Genomic DNA, 26,022 nt, shown 5'->3' with positions numbered 1-26,022 from the left:
GGTGTGCGGTGATGTCTCATTGTGAGTTTGATTTGCATTTTCCTGATGATTAGTGATGTTGAGCACCTTTTCATGTACTTGTTGGCCATGTGTATATCTTCTTTGGAAAAATGTCTGTTCAGATCTTCTGCCCCCTTCTTTAATCAGATTGTTCTATTGAGTTTTATGAGTTCTTTATGTATTTTATTTTTTATTTTTTTTTAAATTTTATTTCTGACAGAGAGCACAAGCAGAGGAAGCAGCAGGTAGAGGCAGAGGGAGACGCAGGCTCCCCGCTGAGCAGGGAGCCTGATGCGGGGCTCGATCCCAGGACCCTGAGATCATGACCCGAGCCGAAGGCAGACGCCTAACTGTCTGAGCCACCCAGGCGCCCTTCTTTATATATTTTAAATATTAACCCCTTAGCAGATATATAATTTGCAAGTATTTTCTCTCATTCTGTAGGTTGCCTTTTTATTTTGTTGATGGTTTCCTCTACTGTGCAGAAGTTTTTTAGGTGATGTAGTCCTACTTGTTTATCTTTGCTTTTATTGTCTTTGGTTTTGGTGTCAAATCAGAAAAAAAAAAATCATTGCCAAGACCAATGTCAAGGAACCTCCATGTCCTTTGTGACTTGATAGCTCATTTCTTTGTATTTATGAATAATATTTTATTGTATGGGTGTACCACAGTTTGTTTATTCATTCAGCTATTGAATGGCATCTTGGTTGCTTCCCATTTTTGGCAATTGTAAGTAGAGTTGTTATAAACATTCGTGTGCAGGTTTTTGCTTGGACATAAGTTTTCAGCTTGTTTGTATAAATACCTAGGAACATGACTGCAGGATCATATGGTAAGCTTATGTTTCTCTTTGTAAGAAACTGCTAAACTGTCTTCCAAAGTGGTTGTACCTTTTTGTATTCTCATCAGCAATAAACAAGAGTTCTTCTTGCCCCACGTCTTCGTCTGCATTTGGTGTTGTCAATTTTGGATTTTAACCATTCATATAGATGTGTGGTAGTTTCTCATTTTTGTTTTAATTTGCAATTCCCTAATGACATATGATGGTGAACATCTTCTCATATGCTTATTTGCTGTCTGTATATCTTCTTTGATGAGGTGTCTATTCAGATCTTTTGTCCAATTGGGATGTTTGTTTTCTTACTGAATTTTAAAAGTTCTTTTTGTATTTCATAAGTTACAAGGTTTTTTAAATCAGATATGGTGTACAAATATTTTCTCCTAGTCTATGTTCCTTTCATTCTTAGACATATTCACTTTTAATTATTTTAGAAGTATTTTAATACTATTTTAATTTTTTAATTAAATTTTAATACTATTTTAAATTTAATACTAATTTAATTTTAATACTTCTAAAATATTTAGAAGTATCTCTGGGTATTTTAGAATGGGTAATTAAGAACATTTTCTTAAAATTTTTTTCTTTTTCTTTTCTTTTTTTTAAGTAATCTCTGTGCCCAACATGGGGCTTGAACTCGTAACCCCAAGATCAAGAGTCATGTGCTCTACTGACTGAACCAGCCAGGCTGCCCCTTAACTAAACATTTTTACATAATACATTTCAGTAGAATTTCTTTGCTCTTTCTTGATTATAAGTGTTAGAAATGATTTGTTAACTTTTCAATTATGATTTTACTTCTGTATTTTCTTATTTTTTGTTTGTCTTTCCAATTTGAGTCTAAAAACTCAGTGAAGGTAAGGATATTTTCTGCCTTGATTGCTGCTGTATCCTCAGCCCTAGCATATAATGGGTGCTTACAGAATTTTTGTTGGATAAACAAACAAGTGAATGAATACTATCTCTTAAAGCAGCAGTACATCTTTCTATGTAACACCGTGAGTCTTCAGATGATGGTGTCAAATTCAGAATATAATGGATGTAAGATCTTTGGAAAATATTTTAAATTAGTTGTGTATGTTTCTCTTATTTAAGGACAGATTCAAACCAAAATGAGTTTATTTTCCTGATTTCATATTTACTTACCTATTGATGGGAAACAATAGATATGAGAGTAAGAAATGGATGCTTTAAATAGAATATTCCTCGGTAATTCAGTTTTCCTTATACTCTGCCTAAAAACCTGTCTTATAATTGGCATTATGATCTGAACCACTCCAGCATGGTAGAACAGGAAAAACATTTGGATTAACCTTGGTTTCTAAAGAAGTTAGGGAAATATTTTCCATTCATGTCCTTCAAAAGGTTGTGTAATGGCTAGAAGTTGGCCTCACCCATGTCATAGCACTTACCACACAGTGTTATCTCTGTCCTTCTCATTGGACTATAAGGATCTTGAGATTGATTCTGATTTATCTTTTGTCCCCAGCGTCTTGCACAATATGTGTCACCTACATATTGCTCAATAAATGTTAATAAGTGAATGCCAGATCATTAATTTACTTAAACATTGAATGCTTGTATTTTTTTGTCACTGTGCTTGGTGCTGAGTTTACATGGATGACATTGTGATCCCTACCCTTAGGTAAAGATTAGTGGGTAACCAAAAGCAAACAAATGTATAATTATGAATTACCATGAGGGCTATGAAGGAAATTAACAAGGGAGGATAATATAAAAGATGGAGGGGGAAGGCAGATCTGGGAAGGCCTCTGAGAAATGACATTTTGGATGACACATGAAAGTTGAGTCAGCCATTCAAAGTACAGAGAGGAAAATGCTTTGGGAAGAGAGAACAGCTGGACTAAGCTAAGAAGGCACTTATACAAGAAACTAAAAGGAATCCAGTATGGTTAAAGGCAAGAGTCACATAAAAAGAGCTTGGAGAGGAAGCCAGGGAATAGATCATGTAGTGTTCTGCAGGTCATGTGAGGAATACAATGGGAAACCATGGGAATGGATGAGCTTACTTAGGGAGGAGTTTATAGAGGGAAGAGAAGGGGCCCAAGGCTGAGCCACTGAGGTCAAGCGGAGGAGGACCCAGTACAAGTGACCGAGGAGGCATGGCAACCAAGAAAATGTGGTGTCTTGCATGTATCATATGATCTCACTGATATGAAGAATTCTTAATCTCAGGAAACAAACTGAGGGTTGCTGGAGTGGGGGTGGGGTGGGAGGGATGGGGCGGCTGGGTGATGGACACTGGGGAGGGTATGTGCTCTGGTGAACGCTGTGAATTGTGCAAGCCTGTTGAATCACAGATCTGTACCTCTGAAACAAATAATGCAATATATGTTAAGAAAAAAAAAGCAGGAGGGGAAGAATGAAGGGGGGGAAATCGGAGGGGTAGATGAACCATGAGAGACGATGGACTCTGAAAAACAAACTGAGGGTTCTAGAGGGGAGGGGGGCGGGAGGATGGGTTAGCCTGGTGATGGGTATTAAAGAGGGCACGTTCTGCATGAAGCGCTGGGTGTTATGCACAAACAATGAATCATGGAACACTACATCAAAAACTAATGATGTATGGTGATTAACATAATAAAAAAATTTTTAAAAAATGTGGTGTCTTGGAAATCAAAAGAAGAATGTAGTTTGTCAAAGGAGAGGAGTTATTACCTAATATAAAGGGCTGTTGGGAAGTCAAGAACATGTGGACAGGAAAAGGGACCAGTGGACTGGTCTATATCAGCCTCTGAAAAAAGCAGACTTGGTACAGCTGTGGATACAGAAGCCAGAATGGGTTGAAAATGGGGGATGAGCTGAAAATGGAGTAAGAAGTGAGGAGGTAGAGATGGTTTTTTCAAGAAGTTCTGCTGTGAGGGAGAATAGAAAAAAATGGAGCACTTACTACATGAAGATGGTTATAGATGAATTTTTTTTTTTTAAGATTTTGTCAGAGCGTGGGAACACAAGCAGAGGGAGAAGCAGGCCGAGCAAGGAGCCCGATGCGGGACTCAATCCCAGGACCCTGGGATTATGACCTGGGCCGAAGGCAGACTCTTAACCAACTGAAACACCCAGGCGTCCCTATAGATGAATTTTTTAAAGGATGGGAAATACTTACTATTGTACTTACGTAATGTAATGAATGATCCTCTAGACAGGATGTTTTGGGAAAAGGGGATTGATCAAAGGAAGAGCAAAATCCTTGAGAAGGCCAAAGGGATGGGATCTGTGCACATGTTGAGGGTTTGATCTTCAACAGGGGAAAGGAAGAGAAGTTGGGGACTGATAAAGGTAGGATTATGGATTTATTGATGAGAGCATGAAGACATTTACATCTGCTTGGCTCATACTTCATATAGAAAATATAAACACTGAGAGAGGTAAAGTAGGTGATGAAGGTTTGAGAGGGGCAAGATAGTTACCTTTGAGTAGGAAAGTAAAACCTAGTTAGAGAATTGAAATTTTGTTAGCCCTGTGAGACTGGGTATCAAATTTTCAGTCATTTTATACTAGTGCAGTCTGACTTCATGGGATAAGGTATTTGTCTTTGGAGACATTGTGAGCTTGTTATGTTTGCAATACAAGCAATTATTGGTGAAGCAAGAAAAGTTCTATAGGGCCAATCTATGCTGCCATCTCTCTATCCATTTCCATTTATTTCGATTAATTCAGCAAGCATTTACTTATTGCTTAGTGTTCTGTTTTCAACCAAAGAGATGAAAGAAAAAAGGAGAATGGCTACCCTATTAAAACATACTGCTCATGCTTCCATAGATGACAAAACTTAAATATATGAAATAAATAATAAAACAATTACAAAGCTGCACATGCTTTGTGGTGGGAAGCAGATAGACAACGATGGCGGTGGTAGTAGTGGTGAGAATGAGATGCCTAATATTTATTGAGTGTTGATTGTGAGTCAGGCACTTTTCTAGATGCTACTTATCTTATTTAGTATACATCACACCCTGTGAAGTAACTAGGGTTATAATCCACATTTTTACAAAGGATGAAATAGGCCTACAAAAATTAACTTGTTCAGAATCACACAGCCAATAAGTGGAGTTAGGATTCATACTTAGGCTCTTTGACATGTAGAGCCCGTACTCCAAAACAATATGCAATGGTTTCAGGGAAAAACAAACAATAAGGGAGTGATAAAATTGAGGTCCTTAACTTAGTAAGAGCCACTGTAGCAACACTTGGACCTAGGACTACAGAGCTCCTAAGCAGCCAGCTAAGAGGGAAACAGAAGGTAGCGAAACCTTTGGTACCTACTCTGTAAGTTATCATCTTCCTCGTAAGTCCATGTGAAAGGTATATTATTCCTGTTTTCCAGTTGAAGAAACTGAGATAGTGGAACTAGGAACCAGTCAGTGTTTTTTTTTTTTTTTATAACTCATGCTCTTTAAATAGTTGACAGGATAAAAATGAAACAACTCAGTAGGTTTTATGGTGATTTTTATATTGTTTTCTTAGCATTTCTTAGAGGAATGTCTGTATTTATACCATGTTTTCAAAGCAATATATTTCAAAAAGAAAGTTGAAAAATATCTGGTACTTATTTTATTAGATGGCAATTTCTTATTTTTAAAAAAGTTACATGTTAAATTACAATTTACTTTTGAGTAACTTGAGTTACAGTCAGTTTTGTTTAACATTTGAGAATTTGGGTAGTGAATACAGAATAATCTTCATAAGAATCTGAGTAAAAAGCACATTAGGATAATCTGTTGGTTTATAACTTCAGAGATCAATTTTCTCAAGGTTTGTTTTGTTCTCTGATATTAAAACATGACCTCTGGTTGTGCTCCTTGGGAAGCAGAGAAGTAGTAATTTCTTACACTGAAAGTTTTTTGAAATGTATTAAGAGCATTATAAAGAGCAAAAGAGATCAATATTTCTCAACACCTAGATTCAGAATAACTTTACAGCCATTTGCTAGCTTCTTTATGATCTCAGGCAAGACACTTTGATCATCTGTAAAATAAAGATGATAATACTTAGCTTGCACAATTATATAATAAAGATCTGCTGAATGGATTAATTATGAGTATTAGAAGTAATAAATATGTTACCTAGCACTATATTTAGTGGATTATCATTAAATGGTAACTTACTATTTTAATTATGTCTTTATGGAAAATTGCCTGTAGTTTCTTTATAAAGTGTTTTTTGTTGTTGAGTTGTAGAGTTCTCTGTATATTGTGGATATCAATTTTCTGTCAGCTATCTGATTTGCAAATCTTTGATTCCATAAGTTACCTTTTTACTCAGTTGATAGTGTGTCTTGATGCAACAAAGTTTTAAATTTTGATGTTCAGCCTGTTTCTTTTTTTTTAACCTGTTTTTTTCTTTTGTTGCCTATGCTTTTTGTATCATATCCAAGAAATCATTGCCAAACCAAATGTCATGAAGCTATTCCCCTATATTTTCTTCTAAGAGTTTTATAGTTTTAGCACTTATATTTAGTTTTTTGATCCACTGTGAGTTAATTTTTGTATGTTAAGAGTCAAATTTCATTCTTTTGAATGTGGATATCTAGTTTCCCCAGCACCATTTATTCAAAACACTGTGCTTTGCTTGGTGAACTGTCTTACACCCATGTCAAAATCATTTGACTATATATATGTGAGAGTGTATTTCTGGGCTCACTGTTTTATTCCATTGTTCTTTTTTTTTTTTTTTTTTTAAAGATTTTATTTATTTGAGAGAGAGAGAATGAGAGACAGCATGAGAGGGAGAGGAGGGTCAGAGGGAGAGGAGGGTCAGAGGGAGAAGCAGACTCCCCGCCGAGCAGGGAGCCCGATGTGGGACTCGATCCCGGGACTCCAGGATCATGACGTGAGCCGAAGGCAGTTGCTTAACCAACTGAGCCACGCAGGCGCCCCTATTCCATTGTTCTTGATGTCTGTGTTTATACTAATATACTGTTTGATTACTGTAGCTTTGTAGTAAAGTTTGAAACCATAAAGTGAGAATCTTCCAGCTTTGTTCTTTGTCAAGATTATTTTGGCTATTTGGGATCCCTTGAGATTCCATAGTAATTTAAGGATGGATTTTTCTATTTCTGTGAAGATCATCATGGGGTTTTGATAGAGATAACATTGAATCTGTTGGATAACTTTGGATAGTGGATAGTACAGATATCTTTTTTTTTTTTTTTTTTTAAGATTTTTAAAATTTATTTTGAGAGAGAGTGAGTGCACAAGCTAGTGTGGGGAGGAGCAGAGGGGCAGGAGAAGGAGAGGGAGAGAATCTCCAGCAGGCTCCATGCTGACTGCAAGCCCAACTCAAGGCTGGATCTCACCACCCTGAAATCATGACCTGAGCCAAAACCAAGAGTTAGTCGCTCAACGAATGAGCCACCAAGGCTCCCCAGATAGTATGGATATCTTAACAGTAATGTCTTCCAATTGATGAATTGTCTTATTACATATTTATATCTTTAATTTTTTTCAGCAATCTTTTGTTATTTTCAGTGTACAAGTCCCTTACCCCCTTGGTTAAGTTAATTCCTAAGTATTATATTCTTCTTTTTTTTTTTTTTAAAGATTTTATTTATTTATTTGAGAGAGACTGAGAGAGAGAGCACATGAGAGGGGGGAGGGTCCGGAGGGTCAGAGGGAGAAGCAGACTCCCCGCCGAGCAGGGAGCCCGATGTGGGACTCGATCCAGGGACTCCAGGATCATGACCTGAGCCGAAGTCAGTCGCCCAACCAACTGAGCCACCCAGGCGCCCCTAAGTATTATATTCTTCTTGATGCTACTGTAAATGGAATAATTTTCTTAATTTCATTTTTGGCTTGTTCATTATTAGTGTATAGAAATACCGCTGATTTTTGGGGGTGCCTGGGTGGCCTAGTCAGTTAAGCATCCGACTTGGTTTTGGATGGGGTCATTATCTCAGGGTCATGGGATCAAGCCCCAAGTCTGGCTGTGCTCAGCGGGGAGTCTGCTTGAGATTCTCCACCCTTCCCCCCACGGCTTCTCCCCCTGCCCATGTGCTCTCTCTTTCTCAAATAAATAAATAAATCTTAAAAAAGAAATACAACTGATTTTTGTGGGTTTACTTTATATCCTGCAAGCTTGTTGAATTTATTAGTTTTTACAGTTTTGTGTGTGGAATCTAGTATTTTTTTACATATAGGATCATGTCATCTGTAAACAGATGATTTTACTTCTTCATTTCCAATTTGAATGCCTGTTTGTTTTCCTTGCCTAATTGCTCTGGCTAAACTTCAGAAACTAAAATTGACTGTAGTGGTAAAAGTGTATATCCTTGTCTTGTTCCTACATTAGAGGAAAAGCTTTCAGTCTTTCACTGTTATGTATGTTAGCTGTGAATTTTTTATATGTGGCCTTTTATGTTGAGGTAATTTCCTTCTAAGTTTGTTGCATGGTTTTATCATGTAAATGTGTTGAATTTTGTTAAATGCTTTTTCTGTGTCAGTGATCATGTGGATTTTTTCCCATTCTATTAATGTTGTGTCTTACACTGATTGATTTTCCTATGTTGAACCATCCTTACATTCAAGGAGTAAATCCCACTTGATCATAATCCTTTTAATGTGCTGCTGAATTTGGTTTGCTAGTATTGTATTGAGAATATTTTTTGCATCAGTGTTCATAAGGGATTTTGGTCTATAGTTTTCTTGTAGTGCCTTTGTTTGGCTTTCATATCAGGGTAATGCTGGCCTCATAGAAAGTTAGGGAGGGCTCTTTCCTTTTCAGTTTTTGGGAAGAGTTTGAGGATTGATGTTCTTTAAATGTTGGTAAAATTTACCAATGAGGCCATTTTATTTGGAACTTTTTTGTTGTTGAGAAGTTTTTGATTATTAATTTAGTCTCCTTTCTAGTTATAGATGTATTTTGATTTTCTATTTCTCCCTGATTCAGACATGGCAGGTTTTGTATTTTTAGGAATTTGTCCATTTCATCTAGGTGGGTCACAGTTTTTTTCCAAAGATTTATTTATTTATTTTAGAGCGAGGGAGCACACAAGTTATCATGGGTAGGGGGAGGAGAGGGGTGAAGGGAGAGAGGTAGAGAGAGTCTTAAGGAGACTCCACATGGAGCCCAGCATAGTCTCAATCTCACAATGCTGAGATCACAACCTGAGTGGAAACCAGGAGTCGGATGCTTAACCAACTGTTCCACCTCGGTGCCTGTCACAATTTTTTTTTTAAGTAATCTCTGCACTTAACACGGTGCTCAAACTTATGACCCTGAGATCCAAGAGTTGCATGCTCTACCAACTGAGCCAGCCAGACACCCCAGGCACAATTTTTTTTAAGCCAGAAGAAAATTATTTGAAAAACGCAGAGTAGGATATTGAGTCTTAAATGGCTTCCTTTGATAGAACAAATCAGAAGTTGGTTACAGAATGTCAAATGACAAGTGTCTTTTGTTAAAACCATCACATTTTCAGTATATAAGTGGGCAAAAGAGGTTTAAGTGGGTTAGTAGACAGTAGAGAAATATTTAAATTTATTAGTTATTAAGAGGTAGAAATGAAAATTTCATACTTATACAGGGAAAAATAGAAAATGTTGATAATACTCAATGTAGGTGATGTTAAGTTGAAATCAGCATGTTTATACATTTAAAATACCACATGTGGTGCGCTTGGGTGGCTCAGCTGGTTAAGCGACTACCTTCGGCTCACGTCATGATCCTGGAGTCCCGGGATCGAGTTCCACATCAGGCTCCCTGCTCAGCTTCTCCCTCTGACCCTCCCCCTTCTCGTGCTCTCTCTTTAATAAATAAATAATTTAAAAAAATAAAATGCCATATGTATCAGTTCTTGGAGCTAATAATTCCTTTTGGGGAAAGTAATTCCTAAAGAACAAGAACTGTAAGACAAAAAGATGTTCATTTTAGTGTTACTTTATTTAATTAATTTATTAAGCTCAAAGGGCTTCTTCTTTTTTTTTTTTGTAAGTAGGCTCCATGCTAGCCAGCATGGGGCTTGACGTCACAACTCTGAGATCAAGACCTGAGTTTGAGATCAACAGTTGGACACTTAACCAGCTGAGCCACCCAGGCGCCCCTAGTGTTACTTTAAATAGCAAGTACATTTGAAACAATTTCTGTCCAAAATTGGATAATGTAAATATGATACATACCTTTGATTTGACCATTAAAAATAATTATGATAAGGCAGTATGGAAAATGTCTAATGATATATGAATAAAATAAAATGCAAACTCATAGTTATGCTTTGTTTATAATAATAAAAGTTATTCTTGGGCATAAAAACATGTATATATAAAGCAAACACGTAAAATTCAAAACAAGTAATTTTAATTGGAATTCTGGGTAATTGTTCTCTTTTTCTGTTTTTAATTTTTTTTTTTTTTTTAAAGATTTATTTGTTTGACAGACACAGCGAGAGAGGGAACACAAGCAGGGGGAGTAGGAGAGGGAGAAGCAGGCTTCCCGCAGAGCAGGGAGCCCGATGTGGGGCTCGATCCCAGGACCCTGGGACCATGACCTGAGCCGAAGGCAGACACTTAACGACTGAGCCACCCAGGCACCCCTGTTTTTAATTCTTAATAGTGGTTCTTAGTATTGATTCGATTAAAAATAATTCAGGATGGGGGTGCCTGGGTGGCTCAGTGGTTAGGGGTCTGCCTTCGGTTCAGGTCATGAGTCCTGGGATCGAGCTGCACGTTGGGCTCCCTGCTCAGCAGGAAGCCTGCTTCTCCCTCTCCCACTCTGTCAAATAGGTAAATAAAATCTTAAAAAAAAAAATTTCAGGATCTATGAAATAGTCTTCCCAGAAAAAGCATATTCGAATCTGATTAATTTCTAGATCTATCAATTTATAGGAAATAGAGAAATGCATTAAAAAACATCACCACAAAAAGGCAATCAATGAAATCCATATTGTGGGAAAGTACAGGACAAATGACTCAGTTCTTTCATAAAATATTGTTGAAGGAGAACCTATATAATAAAAGAGACTTGAGACATTTACTAATCATAGTATATGGCCCTCTTTGATTTCTGCTTCAAGCATAACATTAAAAAGCTAAATAAAATTTAAAAACATACAATAATAATGCAGCATTAAATGTATAAATTAGAAAAGGAAGATCTAAAGTCAGTCATCTAAGCTTCCACCTTAGGAAACTAGGATCAGTGATGTTGATAACGGCAGAGACTAGGCATGTGTTGGGAGGGGTATATGGAATGCCCTATAATATCTGCTTCATTTTGTTGTGAACCCAAAACTGCTCTAAAAAAGGGAATCTATTAAAAAAAAGTCTATTAAAAATGTTAACATTGTTCAGATATTTGTTATTAAGAAATTGTTAATTTTAAGAAATCTTAATTTTAAGATATGGTACTGTTATATTAAAATAGTCCCTGTGTTTCAGAGACATATATTGAAATATTTAAAGATGAAATGATATGAGATTTATTTCAAAATGATTAAATGAGGGAGAAGTAGGTGAGGATTTGCTTTAATAATTGTTTCATCTGGGCACTGGGCACTTAGGGGTTTTTTATGCTGTTATGTGTATTTTTATATGATTGAAAATTTCTGTAATAAAAAGTTTTAAAAATGCAGAGTGGCCAGAATATGGCTTAAAAAAAAGGGACATGTTTTGATTGTTTGCCTTTTACAAATTAGCACTTTTTTTTTTTTTTTTTTTTTTTTTTAAAGATTTTATTTATTTATTTGACAGAGAGAGCGAGAGAGCACAAGCAGGGAGAACAGTAGAGGGAGAGGGAGAAGCAGGCTCCCCACCAAGCAGGGAGCCCGATGTGGGGCTCGATCCCAGGACCCTGAGATCATGACCTGAGCCGAAGGCAGACGCTTAACCATCTGAGCCACCCAGGCACCCCCAAATTAGCACTTTTTAACCTACACATAAAACTTAAAACACAATGTGTGTTATTTTAAAAATAGTAACAGGACATAAAAATTAATTTATAGCATCTTAGAGGAAATGAGTCTGGTAACCTCAAACAAGTTTAAGGTTTTATGTCGAATTTGTTTTCTTATAATTCTGGTATTGTATCTGTCTGTATAACTTGGATTGGAAATAAAATTGCAAGGTTGAATTAGAGACCTTTTGTAGCCCTTCCTGTGGTTTACTCTTAAAATGACTATTATTTTTATTTTCAGTTAATAACAGTCAAGTTGGAACAGGTGTTTGGATAGAGGCAGAGTTGGAATCAGAGCTGCTTTGGCTCTTACTACATTGGTTTTGGTATTTGCTAGTAAGCCAGGCATTTTTGCACTTAAGAGTTTTTACAAGTTGTTATTGTCACTGGTCTTTGTGAATAGCTGGATATTGGTCATTTACAAGCAAGTTTCCTGTTTTTTGTTCTTGCAAGGCAATTATTTTTTGTCATAATTACAGTCCTTTTTTAAGACCTGGGATATCACTTTTTCCACTTTCTAAGTTGGGAAGAAATAAGTGAACATTTGATGATTTGAATTTTCAAGGACTAAGTGTTATGCACACCGTAAGGGGGCATCAATAGGCACACATCGTACCTGAGTATAAAACTTGTTTATAAATTTGGTAGTAGGATTTGTTATATGGAAAGCCGTGAGTGGGAAGTTTTGAAAGGAAAGAAAAGGGAAATAAAGGCACCATCATTCACTCAGTCCCTACTATGTACTACATTTTCCATGTATTACCTCATTTAATCCTCATAAAAGCCTTACAAGGAGAATATTAACATTTAATTTTTACATATGAGGAAAAACAGGCTTGCAGAGTTTAAATTATTCCCATAAAGTTATTTGGGCAGTGAATGATAAAGTTGAGATTGAAATCCAGAAATGCCACATAATGGAAATTTACATGTAAACACACAGATGGTCAGAGATAAACAAATACCTTACGATCTCCCTTATATGTGGAATCTAAAAATAAAACAAAAAACCAAAACCCCCAAACCCTAAGCTCATAGAGACAGGGAGGTAATAAGGGTAGAGATGGGGTAAAATGGCAAAATGGGTGAAGGGAATCAAAAGGTACTGACTTCCAGTTATAAAATGAGTAAGTCATGAGGATGTAATGTACATATAGCAACTATAGTTAATAATACTGTATTGCATATTTAAAGTTTGCTAAGAGAGTGAATCCTAAAAGTTGTCATAACAAGAAAAATTCTGTAACTATGTATGATGGCATATGTTAACTAGACTTTATTGTGGTGATCATTTTGCAATATATACAAATACTGAGTCATTATGTTGTACACCTGAAACTAATATAATGTGTGGCAGCTATACCCCAATTTAAGAAAACATTAAACTCTACATTACAAAGAATAAACCTTAATATATGTAAACAACAAAATAAAGGAACGGACCTCAGTAAAAAAAAAAAAAATACATAAATGAAAGATTTTAACCAGTACTTAGCTGAAACATTGAATAGCATATGTATTATAAATCATCATAATTTGTCTCTTTACAAAGACAAATGTATCTATGATATAGCCCTTCCCAGATAAGTCCCCATTAATGTTTGTTTCTCCACTCATATTCATGTGTGCAATAACTTCAGTAATCAAGGAAGCAGTAAACATTTGTTAAGTACCTATTTTATTTCAGGCACTGTGATATCAGTATTTTTTTTTTTAATTTTAATTTTTTTTAAAAAAGATTTTATTTATTTATTTGACAGAGACACAGCAAGAGAGGGAACACAAGCAGGGGGAGTGGGAGAGGGAGAAGCAGGCTTCTCGCGGAGCAGGGAGCCCAATGTGGGGCTCGATCTCAGGACACTGGGATCATGACCTGAGCTGAAGGCAGACGCCCAACGACTGAGCCACCCAGGTGCCCCTGTGATATCAGTATTAAAATACTTTAGTTCTTGGGGCACCTGGGTGGCTCAGTTGTTAAGCGTCTGCCTTCGGCTCAGGTCATGATCCCAGGGTCCTGGGATTGAGCCCCGCATCGGGCTCCCTGCTCCGCGGGAAGCCTGCTTCTCCCTCTCCTGCTGTGTCTCTCTTTGTCAAATAAATAAATAAAATCTTAAAAAAAATAAAAATAAAAAAAATAAAATACTTTAGTTCTTTACTTCATGAAGTTTACATCCTAGCTTGGGAAAATGGAGAATAAGTTAAATAAATGTAATAGATTGCAGTAGATTGTGTTAGTTGTGATAATAAAAGTATATGGCATGATATTTTGGTAGTATAATAAGTTTGTATGTGCAAATATGTAATTCTGTATTTCTAGAACTGACTTTTTGACTCTCTAGCTCAGAGAACTGGGGAAGGTACTTAGATGACGTTTGCAATGTGAGGTAGGATATTTTTGTTTGTCACGGTGACTGGGGCTACTACCGGTGTTTAGTAATCTGGGATCTGGGCTTTTAAACGTCCTGTGTTAAGCGGAACAGTGCTGTGCAGTGAAGAATTGGCTGACCTAAATGCCAAGAATGCCCTTGTTTTTTTTTTTTTTTTTTAAAGATTTTATTTATTTATTTGACAGACAGAGAGATAGCAAGAGCAGGAACACAAGCAGGGCGAGTGGGAGAGGGAGAAGCAGGCTTCCCGCCGAACAGGGAGCCCGATGTGGGACTCGATCCCAGGACCCTGGGATCATGACCTGAGCCGAAGGCAGACGCTTAACGACTGAGCCACCCAGGCGCCCAAGAATGCCCTTGTTGAGAAACACTAACTAACCTGATTCATGGCAAACAATTCATCTTGGTCTCATCAGGCAACTTTAGTATTATCCCGTAATTTTAAATCCAAGATTATTAACCTGTTCTCAGTTGGTTCAAATCTCTTAGATTCTATCTATTCCATGGTACTAATTCTAATAACCTGAGGAGCTTATTACATGATAGTATTTGTCTTTTTGAGAATAAGAGCCAGCATTTCCAGGTCAATCTTCTATTTTATGTTGTGGTACACTTCTGTGTCAGTCATAGGCACTGTCCTGTGGTAGTTTTGTGGTGTATGTTACATTTGATCCCATGTAGTTCTCTGGCATGGGTGATAATGCATCCCTTTGCCTGACTCCCATTTTCTTGCCATTGTAGGTAGTTTCTTGGTAAGTCATCCACTTTTCTACTAACTTTCCTGCTCTAATTTCCTTGGAGACACTATTGTTAGGCTCATTGAATATTGGGAAGGATGGGTAGTCTTAGGTCCTTCTGTTTAACTGCATAATGCTGCCCCCTAGCTTGCTTTTACAAAAGGATATCTTTGTTTTGGGGTTTTTTTTTCATTCTTACTTGAGGATCTTTTTACCCAAAGCAAGTCCTTTACTTTGGAAAGTTCCCAACTGTATTAGTTTGCTAGGACTGTCATAATAAAGTACCACTAGGAGCACCTGGGTGGCTTGGTCAGTTGGGCCCCGACTCTTGATTTCAGCTCAGGTCATGATCTCAGGGTGGTGAGATCGCCCCAAGTCAGGCTCCAGGCTCAGCACAGAGTCTGCTTGTCCCTCTCCCTCTGCTCCTCCCCCTACTCGCACTTGCTCTCTCGCACTCTCAAATAAATAAATAAAATCTTGACTGATGAATCACAGACCTGTACCCCTGAAACAAATGATACATTATATGTTAATTTAAAAAATTTAAAATAAAAAAATAAAAATAAAATCTTTAAAATAAAGTACCACCAACTGGTGGCTTAAATAATAGAAATTTATTGTGTCACAATTGCAGAGGTTAGAAGTCTGAGACTGAGGTGGTGACAGGGTTGGTTCCTTCTGAGGTTTGTGAGGGAAGGATCTATTCCACGTCTTTCTCCTTGGCTTGTAGGTGGGCATCTTTATGTTCACATCGTATTCTCCGCATATTGTGTCCGTATTTCCCCTTTTATAAGGTCACTGGTTCTACTGGATTAGGAGCCCACCTTAATGACCTCATTTTAACTTCAAAGGAAATTTCCTTTGAAAAGGAATTGGTAGAAACTGGTAGAAAAGAAAGCCATGCTTTCTTTCCCTAATGGGACCTGTGCACAGGGTCTGTAAAGACCCTGTTTCCAAATGAGTCACATTCTGAAATATTGAGGGTTAAGACTTCAATATATGTATTTGGGGGAGAGACGATTTAACGTATAACACCCAACTAATCCTTTTAATTCTGTTTTCCTTTTAGAATACAGAAAAGGCTCTACTCAAAATTAAAATATCCCAGTCCAACACCAAAAAAAATTATGTAAAGTAAAAAGGGGGGAAAAACCCTATTTCTGTCCAATTCTTATCCTCCAACTTGATTATTTTACTTTACTTTTCCATATGAGTAACTATATATAGAACTATCTCATTTTTTTTTTTTAAAGATTTTATTTATTTGAGAGAGAGACAGCGAGAGAGGGAACACAAGCAGGGGGAGTGGGAGAGGGAGAGGCAGACTTCCGGCTGAGCAGGGAGCCCGATGCGGGGCTCGATCCCAGGGTCCTGGGCCGAAGGCAGACGCTTAATGACTGAGCCACCCAGGCGCCCCGAACTATCTCATTCTTTTTACAGGCTAACAGCATTCCATTTAATGGTTATACTGCAGTTTAATTAACCATACCTCTACTGATGAACATTTTTGTTGTTTACAACTTTTGACTATTACAAACTGTACAGAGCTAATTCTTGTATACATTTCATCACACATTTGAATTTTTTTTTTTTTTTTTTTTTTTTGTACGATAAATCTTTCAAATTGCATGTGCTAGGGGCACCTGTGTGGCTCAGTTGGTTAAGCGTTTGACCCTTGATTTCGGCTCAGGTCATGATCGCAGGGATATGAGATTGAGCCCTGCATTGGGCTCTGCACTGGGCATGGAGCCTGCTTGAGATTCTCTCTCTCCCTTTGCCCCTCCCCCCTCTAAAATGAAAATAAAAAATAAATAAAATTTTTAAAAATTGCATGTGCTAAGTCAAAGGAAATGAACATTTAAAATTTTTAAAGATATTGGTAAAAAAAAAAAAAATAAAAAAAAAATAAAGATATTGGTAAGTTAATCCACCAATTTATACTACCACCAGGAGGATATGAGAGAAAGTTCCTCTTTTCTCTGTACCGTCAACCACCATTGGATAATATCAGTTTTTTAAAAATCTTTGTACAATAGAAAAAGAGTATCTCATTCTTTTAATTTTTATTTTGTCACATGTGATACTTAGTATATCTTTAGTCATTTTATTTATTTTTCTGTAAATTTACCTGTGTGAGTTCTTGCTTATCTTCTTTAGAGGTATTTGTATTTTTCTTATTAGTTCATTGAAGCTTTTTATATGTTATGGATCTTAGCCCTTTGTTCATTATATATAACGCAAATATTTTATCTAGTCTATTTTCTTCTTTTTGGATGTTACCATAAGTGGAATTGTTTTGTAATTTCCTTTTCAGATTGTTCATTTTTAGTGTATAGAAATGCAACTGATTCTTGTGTGTTGACTTTGTATCCTTCAACTTCACTGAATTCATTTATAAGTTTTCATAGCTTTTTTATGTGGAATATTTAGGGTTTTCTGTATATAAGTTCATATCATCTGCAAACAGATAATTTTACTACTTTCTTTCCAATTTGGATGCCTTTTATTTATTTTTCTTGCCTAATTACTTTGGCTAGAAATTGCAGTACCAGTGTTGAGTAGAGGAGGTGAAAGCAGATATCCTTGCCTCATTTCTGAACTTAAGGGAAAAGCTTTCATTTTTTCACCACTGAGTATGGTCATTGCTACGGATTTTTTGTATATGGCTTTTATTATGTTGGTAGTTTCCTTATATTTCTAGTTTTTTGACTGTTTTTATTATGAAAGGGTGTTGCATTTTGTCAAATTTTTTCTGCTTTGAGATGATTATATGGGTTTTTTTCTTTCATTCTTTTAATGTGTATTGCATTGATTGAGTTCTGTATGTTGAATAATCCCAAATCCATTCTTTTTTCTCTATACTGTAGCCATGCAGGTCTGATCATATTTTTCTCTTTGATTAAAATATTTAAGTGATTTCCCATTGCTCTGTTAAAAAACAAAATTATTATTTTTTTTTTTTTAAAGATTTTTTTTTATTTATTTATTTGAGAGAGAGAGAATGAGAGAGAGCGAGTACATGACAGGGGGGAGGGTCAGAGGGAGAAGCAGACTCCCTGCCGAGCAGGGAGCCCGATGCGGGACTCGATCCAGGGACTCCAGGATCATGACCTGAGCCGAAGGCAGTCGCTTAACCAACTGAGCCACCCAGGCGCCCAAAAAACAAAATTATTAATACAACCTATAGAACCTTTGCTTGGTTTGCCATCTTTTTTTTTTAAATTGAAGTATAGTTAATATACAGTGTTAGATTTTCATCTGTACAACATAATGATTGAACAATTCTATACATTACCCTTAATGACTGTATCCCCTGTGCTCTACTTTTCATCTCTGTGACTTATTTTATAAGTAGAAGTTTGTGCCTCTTAATCCCCTTTATTTCACCCATCCCCCCACTTACCACCCCTCTGGCAACCACCAATTCTCTGTATTTAAGTCTGTTTTTTTGTTTGTCTCTTTGTTTCTTTGTTCATTTGTTTCTTAGATTCCACACATGAGTGAAATCATATGGTTATTTGTCTTGTCTGGCCTTATCTTTATTCAGTGCCTCCCTTAACCTAAGGGCCTCTACCCACATTAACTATTTTTAGTTCCTTAATGGAGCCATGCTTTCTTTCCCTAATGGGACCTGTGCCCTCACTGTTTCCTCTGCAATATTATTGTCTCTCTCCTTGTTACCATTTTATGCATAAAAAACTATTACCTCATGTTTTATCTCTCTTATTTCCTAAATAAAACTTTCCTTGACCCTGCCAGTCAAGGTAAGGCCTAGATTACATCTTATTTTATCATGTACTTCTTTTGAAGCAAGTAATTTTATATTCACTTGTGTGATTATTACATTTCAGATTATAACCTCTGTAGACTATGAATTTCATGAAGGCAAGGGTCATACCTATTTTGTTCACTGCTACATCTGGTAGGGTATCCTGCTGCCCAGCACATAGTTGGGGCTCAGACATTTGTAACATGAATGAGTGAGTGATGGCTTCGTGGTTTTATGTCTTGATTAGATAGGTTATTGAAAGATTTCAAGATTAACATGATTAGATTCACTGTTTAGAAAATTCATTGATTGTGTGAAAGATGAATTAGAAAGACATATCTGAAAATTAGGACAGATAATTGATTATGATTATCTTCTTGGCCTCGAATAATAGAAGCCTAAATAAAGGCAAGCGGCATTAATGATGGAGAGGAAGAGATGGTATTTTGGGAGAACCATTTAAGAGGAAGAACCAACAGGACTTGGCAACTGACTAGATATAGTCATGGTGAGGGAAAGGAAAAGTCAAGTCTCAAATTAAAATTAAATGCCATATATGAATTAGTATGAAGCAGTATTACATAGTGGTTAAGAATAGAGCCTTTGCAGACTTATGTAACCTACTAGCTGTACGACTGAAAGATTTTACTTAACATTTGTTAATTGTAAATGAGTAACTTCATCGAAGTTAAATGAGATAGTATGTGTAAAAAGCTTATATTCATAGTTTGCTGTGAACTTGAAGAAGTCATTTAACCATCCAAACTCAGTTTCTTCTGATAGAAAAAAGGATAATCTATTTCCTGTTCCCCCTACACTTCAGAGTTAGTTTGAGAATATAAAGCCTCTGAAAACTGTAAATTGGTAATCATGGTAGCTAGATAGATTAATTTTACCTGGTAGGAAAGGAGATGATCTCTCTTTGTCTTTAATATGACCTCATCTCTTGATTCATCTTTGTCAGGTAGATACTTCTTGACCATAAAGACTGGACTGGTAGAATTTACCATACTGGCAACAGCCTTCTGCCTGTATGGGGCTCTCTGTGATAAGTGACTCATGACTTCTCAAGAAAATAAATCTTAACAGGGACCCAAGGAGATTCTTATTGCCTGATGTGAAAGGGAGAAGAAAGTAGGATTATCAGGAACCAACCCTGGAAAGTGGAAATAAGGTGCTGGAAATTGGCCTGGTGAATTTTTGGTTGCCTGCTCTGATTTTCTATAGCTAGGCCTGTGCTTATTTTAGGATTGAGTTGTATACTTTGATTTTTCCTGGCTTTCATAGCAAACCAGTGAAAATGATGATTATGATTATTATTCCACACATAAGATGAGTAAAAACCAGAAGCTAAAACCTGGAATTCTCATGGGGCGCCTGGGTGGCTCAGATGGTTAAGTGTCTGCCTTCAGCTCAGGTCATGATCCCAGGGTCCTGGGATTGAGCCCCATATCGGGCTCCTGGCTCAGCGGGGAGCCTGCTTCTCCCTCTCCCTCTGCCTCTCCCACTGCTCATGCTCTCTCTCTCTCTCTGTATCTCTGTGTCTCAAATGAATAAATAAAAAATTAAAAATAAATAAATAAATAAAACCTGGAATTCTCAGTGCTTGCTTATTTCACCCTGCTGTTTTGCCTTTCCAAACAGATGTAACTATCTTTAAATGCCCATGTTATGTGGTACTGTGTATAGGAATTTCGCCTAAGGGCAGCTCATTTTTTTTTTCCCCCTCCTGTGTATTTGTTATGTGATCTTGGTTAAGATTTTTGTTTTCAGCCAACACTTTGACTTTTCTTATTGCTGATAGGCTGGTCATCTTGCTCTTGCTTTTGAATTGGGTCTTGTGCCCAGCTTCCTCAATTGTATTTTCCTTTGAAGTTTTCAGTGTTGTAGTAATATGGTTTCCTGTCAGTTAGTGTTGGTTGGTATTGGTTTGCTCCCTTTGTACTGTGATTCTAAATAAATTTAGTATGTTCTTTTTCCTACAGGTTTTCTGTGCTTCCTGCTGTAGCCTGAAATGTAAACTGTTATACATGGATAGAAAGGAAGCTAGAGTATGTGTAATCTGCCATTCAGTGCTAATGAATGGTAAGTATTAAAACAGTTTGAATTCGCAGTTGAGACAAAACAAGAGAATTCTATGAAAAGGCTACTGTTTTTTCCTGCCTTTCTCTATAAGTTGCTCACCTTCTCAAAAGGCACAACTTTAACTGAAAATATTGAGCTAAATTTCCATGTTTTGAAAATATTGTAGAATTTCAGAATTCCTATGCCTAACTTAATGAATGAATGCTAACGTCAGGTAAGTTTTCCAGGAAGAATGGAGGTTCTCGTGGCAATCTGGTGCTGTGTGGCTTTAATGTTGCTGTGACATGACTGAAGTGGGCTGGGGGTGGGAGGCTATTGACTACTCAGATGATGAAATATTAAAATTGGGCCGAGGTTTTCCTTTCAAGGGAAGCTATCTCTAGGGAGTACCTTAATAACTTAAAATATATTCTCATTAACACCTTGTTTCATTTATCTTGTTAAAAATAAATATTTTAATATCTAAGATCAAATAGAGAAGTGCATTTTTCTATCAGTTATCTCCTTAATACTACTTAGATTGTTATAAGGATATTCGTTTTGAATTTAGTTATATGGTAAAAGAATATGGCCAGGAGAAGGTAAATATAGCTTGTCCAGTGTTCATCTTTTATGGGACTAGAAATGAATCCAAGGGAATTTTAGTTAAAAATTTTAAAACAGTATTTTTGTAAAGAGATAAAATGAAATTGATCAGGCTGTAGTATTTTCTCTTTGAGTACATCTTTGCACAGTTGCCAGAAGAATTACTAATAAAATGTTCAACTTGGATACTGCTGCTGCCTGTGCCAGGGTCGTGTGCATCCTGGAGGCCGGAACCTATCTGCTTAAGACCCCTCCTGCTCTGTCTGTCTGCGTTGCTCATAGTGATGTTTTCCTGTTGCTGGCTTATTAACCTCCTGCATGTCAGTTAATCTGATCTGTTCTGATCTCCTGTGATCCACCCAATTTCCTCCCATTTCTGAATTCTTGCAATTTTGATCAAATATTAATTCATTCTCTCTACTCTTAGGGTCAATTTTTAGATGGTAGTTATTTCACTCATTTGCTCAATTGATGATTTTTGTTCCTGCTTTCATTTTCGGGCACATATCCACAAAAAAGAGCACGATACTTATTTATAGTACCCAGTACCTCTTTTATTTGATGAGGTCTTTCAAGTTGATAGCTTCTTTTTTTTTTTTTTTTTTTTTAACTTGGCATAGCTAAAGATGAAGGAAATGGCAGAGGATTCATATGGAATACTTATTTTTATTAAGCCAAGGATACCCTTACCAGGGGATCCTAAAGTAATCTACCTTTTCTGGTTTTTCCAGTGTCTTTCCTTTCGCATGGCTTAGCGAAGTCTTTTTCTGAATATTTAATTTGATGCTTTTCAGTGTTCCCTATCCCTTTCTCCCTTTCACCTTTTCTCTTCCTTCCCTCTTTCTGCCAATGCTTTCAAAGGAACATAGCTATTGTTTTTAGCCTTGTCCTGAAGTTTGGAGGCAATAAATGTTCATAATCTTATGGATCATTCTTTGATGTTGAATGAGAGTTTTTAAAAGATGCTTAAAAAAATTGGGTGGTGTCCATTCCTGGGCATGTGGTATTACCTGAACCTAGAAGATAACATTTGATATCTTTCATTTCTGTAGCATCTTTCATCCAGTTTACTTTAAAAACAATAGTTGATATGTCAGTATTTAGTTAGTAAAATTATAGAGTATACAGAATCTTAACATATTTGCGATCATTCATATTGGTTGATGGCACTTAAATGACATTGGCACATTTTCATGTTCAAATGGGTCCTCTGCTTTTGAGACACACCAAAGATGTGAAATGGTTGTTTTTGCTGGATACTCTTACACGAGGTAATGATTACACAAAAGCAGAATTCACAGAAATGTTGAGATGTGTTCTCTTGAGCTTTAGGCTTCAGAATTTTTCCAGTGAGATTTTACCTCAACTAAGAAGAACATAGAAGTCTATAAATGAAACAAAAAATATCATACGATGGAGTTATGCTATTTTAGTCCCCAGTTTTGATTTTCGATAGAACTTTATAAAACGCATCAAATATTAAACCTGCCCCCCCCTTGTCTAAATGCTACCCCAATTGTAAATCCTTAGTAAGTTTGATGTTTCACTCCCTCTTAAGGGAATGTATGGTCTCTTAAAGGAGCCAGGAGCCTAGTCATTAACCTCAGACTGATCTGCTATCAGTCTGTATCAGAAGTATCACCTAATTCTTATTTTTGCTTCCAAATAGTTTACCTAACTAAATGGTCTCCTTTATTGATTAAAATCACCTATCTCCTTAAATACTTTCACTGGCTGGAAGAGAGACATACTATAAGTGTTAATGAGGAGGAGCTACATTATTTATCCAATATTGTGGAGGTCTTAATGTCCATATTTTGCAATCCATTCACATTGATTGTCTGTATTTGCTTTAGCTCAAGCCTGGGAGAACATGATGAGTGCCTCAAGCCAGAGCCCTAACCCTAACAATCCTGCTGAATACTGTTCTACTATCCCTCCCTTGCAGCAAGCTCAGGCCTCAGGAGCCCTGAGCTCTCCACCTCCCACTGTGATGGTACCTGTGGGAGTTTTAAAGCACCCTGGAGCAGAAGGTAGGGGATCATGTGCTCTTCTCTCTCTTTTTCCTCACCAAGTTCCTCTGAAAAGGTGCTGATGTGATTTTACAGCACGAGTCTTTAAAACACTGTAGATGAGTCCCTTTGGGTGGTTATTAAAGTGGAAGGAACAAGGTGAGAAATGTGTCAAGACTATTTCTGGGCAAATAAAGAATAATACTGTGTTGCCTGATATTTTGGAGGCACCTCTAAAAATATGCTAATACCCTGTCCAACTTAAGAATGGAGTGATTACACTGCTTATACTTGAAAAAAGAGGGACACCTGGGTGGCTCAGTCGTTAGACGTCTGCCTTCGGCACAGGTCATGATCCCAGGGTCCTGGGATCGAGCCCCGCATCGGGCTCCCTGCTCTGCGGGAAGCCTGCTTCTCCCTCTCCCACTCCCCCTGCTTGTGTTCCCTCTCTCACTGTCTCTGTCAAATGAATAAATAAAATCTTAAAAAAAAATAAAATAAAACAAAATGATCTTATGTTAAAAAAAAGAAAAAAGATACAGAATTTGAGGTTGGTCTGTAAAATCCTAGCCTCACACCTACCTTAATGTTCTTTGTAGGACTTTATGAAAATGAAGAGTTCTTTCTTTGGACCAGCCCATTCTAATACTGCTTTTTGGAAACACATTGCCATTTTCTCTTTTCATTTTTAATCTATCCATATAAAAATATGAAAATATTGTTAGGTACATAGACCTTTATAAAATCCAGAACTTTAATTCTGATTATATCACATGATAGGTAGGAAATTATAGGCTCAACTTATTTTAATTTTTTATATCTTTAAGATTATGATATTGTCAGATGAAAGGCACTTTGTAAGTTCAGGAGATTATCAGTAGTAAAAACAACAGTTATGTATTTCCTTAAAATGATCTTGTCAAGAAGTTTCCCTTGATAATTAAAATCAATCTTCTTTCAGTAATTTTATGTCTTTTTGTCTAGTAATATTCCCTTCCCCTTGCTAAGTAGCCCTCCTCCCCTTTTGAAGATCAAAGACTTCTACTGATATTGTCATATTCTTCCCCATTTTCCCCTCTTTTCAGATCATCCCTTAGTCATACTCCTTGTGTTTTTATGAGTTCAGGCTTGCTTTCTTAAAATCTTTATTCTATTTACTTCATTTGTCATTTTTGTTGTTCTTCCCTAGTCTTTCTTTGTTTTGGCTGTTTGGAATTGATTTCCAAAACTGGATTTAAAGAGATCATTTCATCAGACTTAGTTTTCCAGCTTTAACCCTATTGCAAACTACTTTTTGCACTGCCAGATCAGTCTTTTTTCATCTTCAGCTACACTTCAGCCAAGGATCTGGTCTGTTTGCTTCCCAATTCTCTTATGTATCTGTGCCAGCTCTTCTTTTATTAGTAAATAATTCTTCAACATTCTTCAGGGCATCTTTTGCCCTTTAAAAATACCATATCACTTTTCCAGATATTTAATTCCTGTGGAAACCTCATACTTTTAGGAAATGTGGATATTTATTGCTAGACATTTTTTCCCTGCTATTAATTTATTTCCTAGGCACTTAAACCACCTTTCTTAGTTTCTCTGTCAGTGATACGGAACAGAGTTATGTGATGTAATCATAAGTGTACTTAATATTTTAAAGCAAAGTTTTAAATCTCTAAGTTACAGAAGTAAAGAATATATTTAAACTCGTATTTTATTATTTTATAACCACTTTTATACACTGTTACAGTGCTTGTATTTATAATTATAAGATGCTAAGTAGTGATTTCCTTATACTTCTGGAATTGGTGACCTTCTCTTCTTTGATGTTAGAAACCCTATCAATATCACATTGATGCCTGTTTTATTTTTCTGGCTCCTCAAGTGGCTCAGCCCAGAGAGCAGAGGCGAGTTTGGTTTGCTGATGGGATCTTGCCTAATGGAGAAGTTGCTGATGCAGCCAAATTAACAGTGAATGGAACTTCCTCAGCAGGAACCCTGGCTGTGTCACATGACCCAGTTAAGCCAGTAACTACCAGTCCTCTACCAGCAGAGGTAAGAGAACAAAAACAGCAACTAAAAGTGAGTACTTAGTTTACTCAGCATTGTGCTGCTTCTGCCTTGCCGTTTTCTAAGTTGAGTGACCTTTCTGTGGAACCCTATAAGTTTCAGATACAGTTTAGTGCATATGTGTGTGTGTCTAGGGGTAAAGTGTGGCAAAATCATTTCTTGTTTGCTCTATATTTGGAGGTTTTTTTTAAGAGAAAGATTCTTATGAAGGTTGTTCTCAGTGAGCTCAGGCTACTGCTGTAGTTAGAGGTCATGCAGAGGGAATCCTGCCCCCTTTGTACATTGGTTTTCAAACTGTTCCCCAGGTTCTGCGGTGGCCTCTTGGGAGTGCCATGGTGAGGAAGGGCCAGGCCATATAAAGATGGCTAAGGAGTCCCTATATTCCTTTATCTTCAACAGAGCATCTCTGTTTCTTCTGTTCTACCTTTTGGTTTCTTTCTTTTTTGAGAGAGAGAGAGAGAGTGGGAGAGAGCACAGGCGGGGGCAGAGGGAGAAGCAGGCTCTCCATTGAGCTGGGAACCTGACGTGGGGCTCGATTCCAGGACCCGGGGATCATGACCTAAGCTAAAGTCAGTCACTTAACTGACTGAGCCACCCATCCGCCCCTACTTTTTGGTTTCTATGTAAGATTTTTAAAGATTTA

The 26,022-nt window shown here is 36.9% G+C and overlaps 1 protein-coding gene across 2 annotated transcripts in view; it reads left to right on the top strand.

The window, feature by feature from the left end:
• ZFYVE9 (zinc finger FYVE-type containing 9) overlaps positions 1-26,022 on the top strand; it is a 181,549-nt gene that overhangs the window by 86,096 nt on the left and 69,431 nt on the right. The window contains exons 5-7 of one of the 2 annotated variants that reach the window (XM_036101418.2): positions 20,625-20,724; positions 23,166-23,342; positions 25,195-25,364. In XM_036101418.2, the coding sequence (XP_035957311.2) occupies positions 20,625-20,724; positions 23,166-23,342; positions 25,195-25,364 (447 nt within the window). The remainder of the gene's footprint in view (positions 1-20,624; positions 20,725-23,165; positions 23,343-25,194; positions 25,365-26,022) is intronic. The other variant, XM_036101423.2, reaches the window with a different exon arrangement.

The sequence above is a fragment of the Halichoerus grypus genome, chromosome 5, assembly GCF_964656455.1.
Source record: "Halichoerus grypus chromosome 5, mHalGry1.hap1.1, whole genome shotgun sequence".
Taxonomy (NCBI): domain Eukaryota; kingdom Metazoa; phylum Chordata; class Mammalia; order Carnivora; family Phocidae; genus Halichoerus; species Halichoerus grypus.
This window is presented reverse-complemented; position numbering and strand designations above follow the sequence as displayed.